Source organism: Hipposideros armiger, unplaced genomic scaffold (assembly GCF_001890085.2).
Source record: "Hipposideros armiger isolate ML-2016 unplaced genomic scaffold, ASM189008v1 scaffold_129, whole genome shotgun sequence".
Lineage (NCBI taxonomy): Eukaryota > Metazoa > Chordata > Mammalia > Chiroptera > Hipposideridae > Hipposideros > Hipposideros armiger.
This window is the reverse complement of record NW_017731479.1, coordinates 403,062-416,740: the sequence shown is the minus strand read 5'-3', so window position 1 is coordinate 416,740 and position 13,679 is coordinate 403,062. Positions and strand designations below refer to the sequence as shown.

The 13,679-nt window shown below is 44.1% G+C and overlaps 1 protein-coding gene across 1 annotated transcript in view; it reads right to left on the bottom strand.

The window, feature by feature from the left end:
* The window catches only part of SUDS3 (SIN3A corepressor complex component SDS3), a 36,138-nt gene extending 23,732 nt beyond the window's left edge, over positions 1 to 12,406 (bottom strand). Inside the window, exons 1-6 of the mRNA XM_019649143.1 lie at positions 12,086 to 12,406; positions 10,105 to 10,174; positions 7,141 to 7,196; positions 5,025 to 5,096; positions 1,786 to 1,805; positions 354 to 510 (exon numbers count right to left, since the gene is read on the bottom strand). Coding sequence (XP_019504688.1) covers positions 354 to 510; positions 1,786 to 1,805; positions 5,025 to 5,096; positions 7,141 to 7,196; positions 10,105 to 10,174; positions 12,086 to 12,227 — 517 coding nt within the window. The 5' untranslated portion in view covers positions 12,228 to 12,406. The remainder of the gene's footprint in view (positions 1 to 353; positions 511 to 1,785; positions 1,806 to 5,024; positions 5,097 to 7,140; positions 7,197 to 10,104; positions 10,175 to 12,085) is intronic.
* Positions 12,407 to 13,679: the final 1,273 nt, after the last annotated feature.

The following is a 13,679-nucleotide window of genomic DNA, read 5'->3' as shown; positions in this document are numbered from 1 at the left end:
ACTGATCTGCCTTGCCGGGAAGAGCGCAGTGATGGTGCCAACTTGGGCCAGTGAAGCAACGTCCTCCACAACTAGACTGAAGAGCAAAAAGACAGCAACTTGTCTGTTCCCCTTCCCCCAATTCCCCAGCGCTGTTCCCATCCCCACAATTCCCCAATAAAAATCTTTAAAAAAAAAGAAAAGTTACACAGCTAATACAAGACAAAACTAGAACTCTGACCTGTCATGTCCAAGTCCTTTCAGCTTGTTTTGCTCTGATGAGGAACCCAAGTGTAGGACAGAAGGAAGAACTGGAACGCGCCCCCCCCCAGGTCCTCCTCAGGGATCCCAAAACCCTGCTGGTGCTTTCATACCTCCAGTCAGTTCCATCGTTAGCTTTTCATTTTCAATCATTTTCTTCTTTTCTTCCAACTCAGCAATCAGGTTCTCCTTCAGCTCAACCTTCTTGTCTTCAAATTCTTTCACTGCTGCCTTCTTTTCTTTAATGTAATTTCTTTCCACTTGTTCAGTCTGAGCAAAAGAGAAACACAGGCTAAGGGTACATGGCCCTGGAAGCCAGGGCTCCAACATAAAGTCTGGCTCGGCACTCAAGAGCAAAGAAAACACCTTTACTAGAAATATGAGAAATAGCTGCACTCACACTTGAAGTTAACAGTGTGTCTGGGAGCCAGTTTTCCAATGAATGCATCAAATCAAACCACACAACTCTTGCTTATTTTTATGAGTACACCTCACTGGCTACTCAGGTATTTCCTCTCTTCCATATCTTATACTTTACGGCTTGTATGTTAAAATAGAACATAAGTTTTTCAGAGACAGTAAATAAACTCTTTCTTACAGACACAATTTGGCAGGAAAATAGTCCATTCCAGATAAAATAACTATATTCAAAATTAACTACAAGACACTGAGTCACAATGGTAGGAGTTACTGTATTTTTTTATGTTTACAGTAAAATAAAGAGTAGAAGGCCATTAAGTATCTGAACCCCCAAGTACTCAAACACTGAAATTATGCTAAATAACAATTGCACAAGCACCTATTTTCTAAATCTCACCACGGCATGAAGGGAAGAGGCAGGGGGCTTATGGTGGGCTCTGTCTGTGGGCTGTGGGATCCTTCAGGCTGGGACTACATGGCTGCACTGACTTCATCACTAAAATGGTTTCCAATAACGTGGCTCTCATAGACCATGATGCTCTCACATTGCTGTGTGGCTCTGAGAAACTCACTCCCCCTGACCCCCCCCACACACGTGCTAGGCACCCCAGGAGCAGTAGTACATCATTCAAGATCCAGGCCCTCATCTCTGCACCAAAGCACTGTGCCTCCCACAGAGCCAGCACTCAGATGTGTGCCGAATGAAAGGGAAAAATTTTAATCCATCTTTCCTACTGACCCAGAAAGTTTCAGCTGTAAGAGTCAATTGTTGAGCCAATTCAGAAATTGGGCTGTTCCAGGACCAATATAACAAATTATCAGGCCATTAAAATTCAGACCTACTCCCAAATGGCAATACTGTGAGATCAAAGCCAACAAGAAAGCAGTGCGGGGTGAGTGTCCCCTAGTCCCGTGATAAGCAGAGTCTGCCTGACAAACAAATGAATAGATGGAATTTCTGAACTGAGACCAAAGTCCTTTAGTCAAACAGAACTGTGATGGAAGGCTTCCAGCTGGGGGCTTCCCAAGTAACTATTTGGTGATAGGAGAAAAGGCCTCCGATTGGGAAAGCAAGATTCCAGTTTCAGAAAGAGCCTGCAAACCCAAAAGATCCATGGTACTTACTTCCAGCTGGAGGAAGAGTTCTGAAAGAGATAAAACGTGCAATTAGATTCGCTAGACTGTGTCACCTTTTTCAACAGTATGGTAGGATTCATTTAGAAGCAGTAATTGCTTTCTGAAAGCACGGTTACCCAGAGTAAATGTTTTCATCAGGGAAGTGCTGATATACACGAAGGGGAAGGATACAAGAAGCACTCGTGTCTAGTTAAAAGCTGGCCCTGAACATAATCGGCTCTGGCAATTCTACCCAAGGGCAAAAACAAGCAGCAGGAACCAAACTACCTTGACAAAATAAAAGTTATCCATTCTTTCACTCGGTACATACCCTCCAACTGTCCTGCAGGGCAGGATGGGTCAGGAAGTAACAATGCACGAACTCCAGAAGCAGAGTCAACACTGATGTCTTTAAAGCATTGTGTGAAGGGCTCTGCATGGTGTGGAAGGACACGCCCCCCAGGAATTTAGAGGGCAGAGGTTCCGAGCCCTCCTGGGCTTTGCTGTCAGGCCTACAAGCCTCTGCTCATGTGTCTCCACCAGCAATGCCCTCTGGTCTCTGAATGCACTTCCAAGTTTCAGAGCTAATGCAGCCTCCTCTGCAAAGCCTTTCTTGTGGACCCTTCACTCACCAAGCCCATCTCAGAAACCTAACAGTATCCACCCCACAGTATTCAGCAGCTTATTGAGCACCCACTGTGTGCCAGGAAATGATTAGCAACTGTTTGCCCATGAGCTTTCCCCACCACTAGATTATAGGCCTCTTTGCAAACCTAGGACTTGGAACAAAATAGGTGTGAGGTTTCTAATCTTTCCTGGTAACAGTGGGGCTGCTGCATATGATCTGCAAAGATTGCTGGCAGACCAACAACCCCAGGGGGTGCTGTTCACATTTCACCATGGTCTCCTTTGCAAACCTAATAAAAACTATGGATCCACTCTCCCATAAAGAAAGCACATATGCACATTCACACATACTTCATAAGATTCTGAGTTTCAGGGACTCGAGATTAAGACTCCAAACATCAAATAACAGTTGTCGCATGAGAAAGTTAATAACAACATGAGAAAATAAATAACAGCATGAGAAAATTAATTGATGAAAGGGACAAGCTACTCATTATTTTCTGTAGCACTGGGAATCTCTGGGCACTTGAGCCCAGGCACACAAAGCCCGGCATGCTTACTCTTATGATTGCTTCAGATTTGCACCTTGCGCGAGGGCAGGACAACTGAAGTTTGTACCATTCTGAGAAATCACACCTGCACCAAGTCAAACTGGCAATTAGCACTTAGAGTTGGTGGTAGTTGTTTACACAAAAGACACAACTAAAGCAAGTGGATTATCTCTGCATGGAACTTCCTTTAGTAAAACTCAAGACAGTGACTGATTTAGGAACTCTTCTGCATTGTTATATGGGGGTGGGGGGGTGGGGGAGTTATGAAAGATCATGACAGGACAGGAGAGTGGAATTAAAAAAAAACAATGCTTGGGGCCGACCGTGTGGCGCGTTGGTTAAGAGCTGGATTGGGACGCCAGCTCTGAGCAGCAGGGCCCCAGTTTGGATCCCACATGAGGGACAGTGACACTGCCCTCTACAGCTAAGATGGTGAACAACAGCTCAACCTAGAGCTGGGCTGCCGTGAGTCACTGGCGACGGCGTAGGCTGCAGCACCTGCTGCAGTGAGTTGCCATAAGCTACCGTGTGTGGCCGGCAGCCAGCGTGAGCGGCCGGTAGCCGGCGTCAGCTGCCAAGAGTCATGGTGAGCAGCTGTCCAGTGGCCGGCGACCCATCTGCCTCACCCAGGAAGAGCGCAATGATAATACCAACATGGGCCAGTGAAGCGATGTCCTCCACAACTAGACTGAAGAACAAAAGGACAGCAATTTGTCTGTTCCACTTCCCCCATACCTCAGGACTGTTCCCCTCCCCCAATAAAATCTTTAAAAAAAAAGACAAAGAAAAACAATGCTCACCCTGCAGTTCTAGCTTAAGAAAAATGGCTCGCATCAATTTTCTTTCCTTACTTACATCTTAAACCAATTCTGTGAGGTAGGTTCCCTTACAGATGTGGAAACTAAGGCTGTAAGAGCAAATTCCTGCTTAAAGGCATAAAACCTAAAGTTATAGAAGACCTAGACCTAGTGACCTTCCACCTCCTTTCCCTGCTAAAAGAGAACTCCAAGAAGAGGGATGAGGATTTTAAAGATGTCCTAAGGAGATGCCTTAGGAACTCAGAGTGAAGTGGGGGGTGACCACAGGGGCAGGTGGGGGACGTGGGTGGGCAGAAGGCTAATGCCTGCATTTCCATTTTCCCAGCACCCCTCACATCCTTCGCTACAACAAAGGAAGCGTTGCATCGACAGAAAGTTGGAAAGTCAATGGATCAGAAAGCCAGAGGACAGCAGCCTGAGGTGGGGCACCCAGACTGCATTTGAAAACCCAGCATTACTTCTACCACCGCAGGAACAAACACCATGCTGACTGGCACTCAACGTGCTGGCTGATGAGCTTCAAAATGTAACACTTACAAAAGGCTTCCTGTAAGCACAGGAATCTGTGTTCACACACTTTAAACAGTCATCACAACTTTTCGCATGATTCTTTACTTAACTCCTAAGATTCCTTAATTTACACATTTGGGTATCTTCTGTCAATGAAACACTGAGTTTCCTTAAATCGAGGACAATGTGTTACACTACTGTGTATTGCTCAGCTTAGATGACGCAGATGCTCAACAAATTTTTGTTGAATGAATACGTTTACCATGTACAACACACCAAAGAACATACCCTTTTTCTCTAAATGCTTATAAGACAATACTTGAAAAAAAAAACAGGAGGACACCCCTTCCTCCCAGAGCACACAGTACCAGAAGCAGCAAACTCAAAACAGGAGCAAAACCACCTGCAATCCTTTTTCATGTCAGTTCCTCTTACCGTCCATTAAGCCAGCCTGGCAGAATATGCAAGACGACCCTTGGGGACAAGGGAGGACAACCCAACTGCAAGGAGCCACCACCAACCTCGACTACTGGCTGTTCATTGGCCATTGGAAAAAAAGATGAGCCAGTTTTACATAACTTCACCTTTGAGGCCTTTCTTCCCCCTAAAACTCTCCCCATAATGGGATATTTGAGATACTCGTACATTTTGGAGAATAGCTCTTATGACCATATAATATCGATGATCAGCAAAAGGAAAAAAGTCTGAAGATGATTTATTTCCACTTAAGACAGAGCCTTACCTGCATTTCGTATTCTCTCTTTGTACTGCTGATCTAGTTTTTTCATCCTCTTCTGATATTCCTGTAATGTACCTGATTTTGAGATTTACAAAATAAAAAGTTATTTTGAAGATCTGCTTTCCATTTTTGTTCCTAAAATTATTTTCTAGCACCAACAGTGACTGTCTTAGAACATCAGGATGAAACATGAACCAAGGAAAGGCACCAACAGAGTTGATTGGAGTATGGTTCTCAGCCAAGTCACACAGCAGAAATCACCCCAACCTAGTGGACTGAGACTCTCTAGGACAGCGGTTCTCAACCTTCCTAATGCCGCGACCCCTTAATACAGTTCCTCATGTTGTGGTGACCCCCAACCATAAAATTATTTTCGTTGCTACTCTATAACTGTCATTTTGCTACTGTTATGAATCGTAATGTAAATATCTTTTTGTTTTCCGATGGTCTTAGGTGACCCCTGTGAAAGGATCATTCGACCCCCAAAGGGGTCGTGACCCACAGGTTGAGAACCGCTGCTCTAGGAAGTGAGGGCGAGTTAAAGGTGCAGGCACCCTTAAGTGACTCTGATTACTTGCTGCTACAGGTTGAGGCAACGGGCTTCCCTTTCCTGGAGAAACCTCCTTCTCCTTCAGGAAGGTCTCGATCAGGGGTCAGCAAACTGCGGCTCGCGAGCCACACGCGGCTCTTTGGGTACGTTCCGTCTCAAAAGCTTGCCGACCCCTGGAAGAGCCAATCCTATCCCTCACAACAATTTAAAATTATTCGAGAAACATAAATATATTTTTACATAATCACCATTATGTGAATAATATCCTTTAAAAATTTTATAAATGAAACGATGGTAGTTTTATTTTCATTTTCAATTTTACTTCAGAGCCTGCGGCTCACAAGCCACAGTTTGCTGACCCCCAGTGGCTCTTCCATCTCAAAAGTTTGCCAACCCCTGGTCTAGATCAATGCTAGAACTTTCTCTGCACTGCTGGAAATGTTCTATGTTGCACTGTCCAATGTGGCAGCCACTAGTTACATGTGGTTCCTGAGCACCTGAAATGTGGCTGGTGCAAATGAAAAACTGAGTTATTAATTTTATTTAAATAGTGACAATACTGGATAGCTCAGGTTCTTACCGAATCTCTACTCATTTCATTGCTCTTCCCCAAAACTGCTAATTCTGAGGGTCCTAACTAGTATGGAAAGTGTTTCCTGATCATGCTGTAGCAGGATAAATTAATGGCATCTTTTTCAAAATCCCTCATTCAATCATGCTTTACAGACTTTCTAGAGTGGAATGTATTTCTCTGGCAATACTTCCATTATCATGGAAAGAAAAAATAAAAACAAAAAGATGTGTGATTGCAACTCCTGGGAACATTTTTTCACTATTAAGCAGAAATCAATACAGGATGGGCTAGTCCAAGCACTAAAAGTTCCTGGTGGAAAAGCAGTTTCACTGATGAGGGACTCCACAAAAATGAAGCCAAAGACCTAACAGCAGCAGCTAACTGTCCCTGAGTTCTCAGTGTGCCCAACAGTGCTAGTCACTCCTTGTGTATAATCTCATCCACTTTCCTTTTCTTCATTTCACAGATCAAAAAACATATTAAGCCAAGAGAATGTGATGTGCACAAGGTCAAACTTCTAGAAAGCAGTGAAGTTGGGATGCAAACCCATGATGGGGATGGGCCTGGAGTCTGTGCTCGTAACCCCCATGCTGAACTGTGATTAGCACAAAACAGCATCTGACAAGATACAATCCACTTTTAATTTACCAAGCTAAAAAGAGAAAACACAGTAAGGATAATCCACAGGTCGTTAGCATTTAGTTTAGAGGGAATAGTACAATTTTATTTATTTTTTTGGTAACATCTCTCCTAAAAATGTCTAGCTTTAGGCAGAGTGGTTTTCAGTTCATGCTCTATAGAAGGTCCTGCGATTTCAAAACAGTTTGAAAATCGCCACTTTACTGATAGCAGAAGATAGCAAAATGTATTCTAGGACAGCTAGAATCAGCCCCACCAAATTTTAATGACTCTCACAGAAGTGAAATACACAGATTTCAAAGGTTTGTAATATTAAGAAGTATATTTAGAAATGAAGGATTAAATCATACACCAACCTTCCTGCAGCTGTTGCAACTGTCTCTTGAGAGAAGCCAGTTTATCCTGATACATCCTATAAACAAAGTAAAGACACACTCAAAGACTTTATTCAATACTTCATTCCTTCGTACAATCTACGTACAGAAATTACCCGGGTTGTTATGGGAATGGCAGCCACGTTCTTTAGGAGAGAAAACTCAAGTCAGCGAGCTCATTTAAAATGTAGTAGTGGCTAAAAGGATAAAAAATGGACAGGAATTCTGTGTTCTAGAACCACATCACAATTTTATAGATTCTCCTGGGTTATCCTACCTTTAGAGAATCAGTCTAAAATCTACAAACATGAGGACATACAGATTTTAATAAATAAGTGACAATGATAAACACTTAGGCAAGAACATACAAAGAAAAATTGAAAGTGTGATGCTATTTTCTTCTGAATTTAGAAGCATAAGTAACACACACACGAATGCAGGAAAGGCATTAAACACAGCTCTTATATCAACTTTACGATTAGATTATAAATTCCAAAGGAGTAAGATTATGCCTTCAGCACATTTTTTCTATGTAGAGAGCATAGCTGTGTAAGCACTAATAAACCTTCATGTCATTTTTAAAACACTACTCTTTTAGAATCAGAGAAATAATAGTAATTCAGTAACAAATGTTAAAATACCTGATTTATTTGCAGCCACAGCTGGATAAGAATACACAGCAAAAACAAAGCAAAAGAACCTGGCATGTTATTTTTTTTCTCCCTCACACCCAATGGATTATAGCCCAATTATACACTCTGGCAAGTCTGTGTGACTGTAGATTCCATGGTAAATCACATTTCAGCAATATTTTTGCTTCTACCGAAAAACACCCCCAGTTTCACAGGGACAAAAACAAGATTTGCAACATGAAATAAAACCATTGCCTAACAGATAACAGGCACAATAGCCTTTTGATTGGTCAAATAACGGCTACAAATACAACCCAACTATCTATAGGTTGAGAAAGAAGTGGCAGAAGCTGAGAATTACTCAGGTCTGGTTCTTTTAGGGAAAATTCTGATGTATTCTCAATGCTCACCTTGAATCACAAGTCATTCAATTTTAATTAAAATTATTTTCTACACCATCAAGTATTAAGGGGCATATTCAATTAAAAGAGTGCCCCTAAAGAATGCTTAAATATATCAAGTATAAGAAGAACGGGTGTTTAAACTGCACACAAGAAGTCAGTATTTGGAACCCAGTGTATTAAATTTTCTACCACATTGAGAGTACCAGACGAGGCCTTTAAATTCTGAGTCTGTTTTAAAAGGGAATATTAACAGATTGAAGAAGTAAATAACAAAAAAATTCAGATTCGGGAAAAAGCCAGGTATGTGAAAATACATTTCAAATGGGTCACGGTAAATCAGTAAAAAGCTTTAAAAGAAAGAAAATCTGTTTTATAAAAGCAAGCACAGTTTCAAGGATGAAGCTATGAGAAAAATTACATGAATTATTAAAGTAATTCTTTATTCAGCACTGGTCAGATTTAGCTGAATTACCCCTTTGAGTTCCAAAGCTTGAAAACAATGACAGAATCCAAAGGATGGTCTCAAAACATTTGTAAGTAAGACCTATAAGGAAAGCAATGTTGACTGCCTAGTTTATAGAATTTTCAGTCAAATCAAGATCCTCAAAATACATTCAACAAATACTTATCGGATATATTTAATTGTCTTGCATCTGTGTTTACAATAAAAGTGAGTGGTTTTAGTTTCTCCGGGCATATTTGGTTGCAATGAGACGGCTTGGGTGAAGATGTGTGATAAGTGGAAAGGGCCCTGGAACAGAAGTCCTGTTCTCCATCCTGGTCTCCTTGAGCTTTCTAGGAATCTAGCACACCATCCAGCATGTGGTCAGGGCTCGGTGGGGTCGCACCCATCTGAGAACCAAGTAGCTGTGAAACACCATTTACCCTCTCTGGCCAATGGTTTTCACATCTAAAAAATACAAAGTGTGATAAAAAAATATGGTGAATGCTGCTGCTGAGTGCCATCCACTGGAAAGGCAGGGATCTTTGATACGGGAAGCAGCTTGACCCTTAGTAACAGTGTGTGGCCAGTTTCAACTTGTTCGGTGCCATCAGTCAGGTATGAGCTACAGTTGAGAAAGGTGTGTTTTAAAGCGTGCCGTAAATCACCCTCCATCATGACAAAGCTCCATGTCACACATCGCTCTGGTATACGGCAGTTTCTGTCAAACAAAAACATTATGGTGTGACCTCATCCACCTTATTCACCGGATCTGGCACCGTGTAACTTCTAGCTCTTCCCCTAAGTCAAAATGATTCAGGACATCGAGGCAGCCACAACAGCGCAACTAAAGACACTCACAAAAGAAGACTTCCAGAACTGCTTCAAAAAGTGGCGAGAACAATGGGGAAAGTGTGTTTGAAGCAAGGGAGCATATTTCTGAGGGGAATTATTGGCAATGTGTCTTTCACTGTAATAATTTTTTTAAATTAAAACATTCACTGTATTTTTTTTTAAAGAAATTTTATTGGGGAACAGTGTTTTTCCAGGACCCATCAGCTCCAAGTCAAGCAGTTGTTTCAATCTAGTTGTGGAAGGTGCAGCTCCCTGACTCACGCAGATGGAACCGGCAACCTTGGTGTTATGAGCCTGCACTCTAACCACCTGAGCTAACCAGCCGCCCCTTCATGTATTTTTTTTTATCACACCTCGTAGATAAAATGGGAAACGGCTCTCTCGTTATATGGCCTGATTCCCCTGACATCATTTCAAGGTTCTTTCTGGTCTACTCTCAAAAGATTCTCGTAACAGGAGGACTGATTAAATGTGACAAATTTAAAGGGGGGAAATTACACACATATACATAATCTTTAGAAGCACTATGGTCAAAGCCATATACACAAGGTCACTATAAAGATTTTCTCATCCATTTTGTTTTCCAACAAAGAAATCTAAAACTCATACTCACTGTTCCTTCATTTCTACATAGTCTTCTTCATCATGCTTTGCCAGGTCAGTTTCACTAGCATCCTCAGTGTCTAAGTAAAATCAGGGAAGAAGGGTTTGTTAAAATCATAATTCATAGAGTTGGTATCACCTGACAGTGACACTTAATAATCTTCTGTAAAATGAATTTCTACTCAATGCACGCCTGTGGGGAGACGTCAATGAGAAGTGTTACATACAGTTACTTCAGGAAAGAAAATGCCATTTCCAACTTATACACAGCCAGCTTTATGCAAAGAGCTTGCCCTTATCTGAAGTGCAGGCGGAGAACAGGGTGCATCAGACACAAGCAGTCACGGTCAAGGCTGTTACTTCTGCAGAACAGGCAGTTCAGAAAACGGAGATGTAAGAGGAGAACTACAGGCAGGCAAGCCTTGAACTCTACTCCAAGTAACCCAATAGGTACATTCTCTTCTGGTATATGCCCAGCTTGAACCCTTAAGAGATTTTAGGTCACATAGAAACAAAGGAAAATCTAAATTAACAGAGCTCTTAAGAACTGAGATATTTTCAAAGTGACAACTAAAAGGAGACAAGATGATCAAACGGAAACTGTTTCAGAACATATGAAACATTGTTCTTAGAATAAGCAAATTGCTCGAGCGTCTACATAATTTCAACAGCCCTACTTAAGAGGGGGGAAAAAAATCAATTTTGGTTTCATTGCTCCCCCTTGTGGGCATTAGGAACAGTACGCGTCACAAGTGTCTCATTCAAAATCTCTGGGTAAGCCTTGTCTTCAAATGTACTTTAACCAAATGCAATTAGTTCCTTCAACTTTATATCTGCATATGCAGATACCTTTCTAAAGGCTGTTAAAGGTCCAATTCTCCACAAACCCATCCCCCCTCCTTCAGTCAAGACACCTTCACTGAGTTCCTGTCACGTGCCGGCCACCCTACTTGGCACTCAGAACCGAGATGAATAAAACATACTCCACATTACAGACAGCTGGTCTGGCCTTTTGCTCCACAGCCCTATTTTGTGCCAGAACAGTCCACCCATATATTGGTCTTCAACTCCTCTTTCTTCTCCCTGGTCCTTTATGTTTCTTCCCCTTTCTCCTCCTCCAGCCAGCTCCTTCCTCAATCCCTCCAAAAGGAGTTGCTCACACTTTGCCAAACTGCAAAAAGCCCAGTTTGAAAAGCAAGGACCTGAGAGGCAGTAAGGACGATGCAAAGAGCATGACACTTCAAACAACATCTGGGCACCATTACGCACATCCCTACCTTCTTCCCCTGTGCCTATTTCGCCAGTGTTTGTGAAAACATCTACTGAGGTTACGTACTGAGTACCGGGCTTTCAAGTACCAGTACAATACTTGGCGTGCACACCTCATTGAGCCCTCACACCTAGGCTAGGGAGCCCCATTACAGTTGGGAAAACAGGCTCCTAAGCTCACGTGAGTTGTCTTAAAGTCAAAAGCTGGGTTAAATGAGCCCAATGTAGACCTAATTCTGATTCCACGTCCCATTCTTTTAACCAACCTGCACTTGCACTGCCCAAAGTAGGGCTGACTGACTAAAGCATTTCCCAGGGGTAGACGGCGGGGGGAGGGGGGCTGGGAGCGGGGAGCAACTTGGGGAACCAAGCAGCCAAAGTTCCTCTCCGGAACTAAAACGGCAGGGCGACTCAATGGAAGGCTTTCTCATTCCAACCAGTGAAGCCCGGAGGTACAAGCAGAGATGGCTGGGAGAAGAGGGGCAGCTGGGACAACAGCTCCCGAAGTCCCCTCTTCCCATAACTGCAGGGTAAACATACCCGGAGCTTCCCCTTCCCTTGCGCAGGTGGGGGTAACTTCCCGGAGCTCCGCTCCAGCCAGCTGTCCCTCCACGCTACCCCAAGTCCCGAGGTCGCCCCGCCCCTCTCCCATGCAAAGCCTCATCCCCTCCCGCCGCGGTCCCAACCCCACTCCGGGATGCCCAGCGAGCTACGGGACGCGCCTTCGTCAGACTCGCGGCCCCGGCAGCTGCGCTCGTCGTCCTCGGCGCTCTCCAGCTCTTCATCCTCTTCGGGGTAATACTCTGGAGCCGGCGGCGCTCCAGCCGGGGCTGGAGCCGGAGCCAACAGCCCCGCGGCACTCATGTCGCTTCTGACAGCAGCTGAGAGCGCCACTCGGGGACCGCGGCCACCCGCCCTGCGGACTCGACGCCCGCCGAGCAGCGCCCGAGGGAGCCACCAACTTGAGGAGCCGGAGCCGCGGCGACCCCCTTCCCTGTCTCCGACAAGCCCCGCCCCTCGCGCCCGCGCTCGGCAACGGGGGCCTCGCGCCGGCGGCGACTTCCGGGTCGCGAGCTGCCCGAGGACCGCCTGACTCCGCCATCCTTCAGGGAGTGGCGAGGCCGCCGCGGACGCTGCCTTCGCCTTAACCCCAGCCCCTTCATCGCCGTCTTAAAATCCTCAACGGGTAGTGGGGAGGGGCGGAGACGGGATCTCTACAGTTAGGTAAATCCTTAGGCAGACCTGGCCGCGGCCAGGACCCCGAAGCGCAGAGGCTACGTCCGGAAACAGCCGCCAGGAGGCGCCTGGGACCAGGGCTAAAGCGCGAATTGTTCGCGACCTGAGAGGCAGAGGGTTTGTTTGAAGGGTGCTTGGCGGATGGAGGTGGCCTCTTCTTTAAGCAGGTGAACGACATTAACCACCCACTTTTATAGGTCGGGAAACCTACTAGACGCCTAGAGTTTGTGTGATCATCCCGCAGAAAAGGAGCCTGGCTCCGCCCCTGACTAATTGAAGCTTTATTGAGAACTAACATAAAGACAGGGATGCTGACATTCCATCATGAGATCTGCAAAATGGTATTTTCCCAGTCCGTGGGAGTCATTTCTGTTTGTATCCGGTTACTCAATATGATGTTCTCTCGATTTTACAGATGTGAAAAGAGCTGTCACTTGCCTAAAAAAAATAAAAATGGTAACATCCAGTTTGCCCTGTTTAGACTCTCAGAGCCAGGCCCTCTACAGTACAGCTGCCTCATATTTCTTAGAATATTCGTTTTTTTTAAGGTGGCTTTCCCCAATCCAGTAACTTTACTAACCAACTCTCAACTGTTCAAATGGCACATTAGCCTACCGGAAGTTACTAATTAAGCTAACTTAAGGAAGGTGTTATGTGGAAACTTAGCTGAATATCTGCATGAATTAATTTGAGTGATTCCCTCTGAGTACAAAGGAGCACAGTGTTACAACCTTTGCTTAATGAACACATTTAGGATGTCTCTTGTCTAGTGGTGTGTGTAGCAAGAAAAGGAAGACGGGAAAGGGCCCAGTGATATTTAATGGATTGTCCAAAGTAACACTACTCGTTATGGTGCACCAAGTCTCCATAGAAAAAGTAACAAGTAGTAAAGTTGATTATGATGTAAAATAAAATATGGGGTGGAATCCAATATTTTGATTCTCAGATTCCTTTGTGACCATGTTTATCCCTGAATAGGTCCCCATAGAGCAGCGGTTCTCAACCTTCCTAATGCCGCGACCCCTTAATACAGTTCCTCATGTTGTGGTGACCCCCAACCATCAAATTATTTTCGTTGCT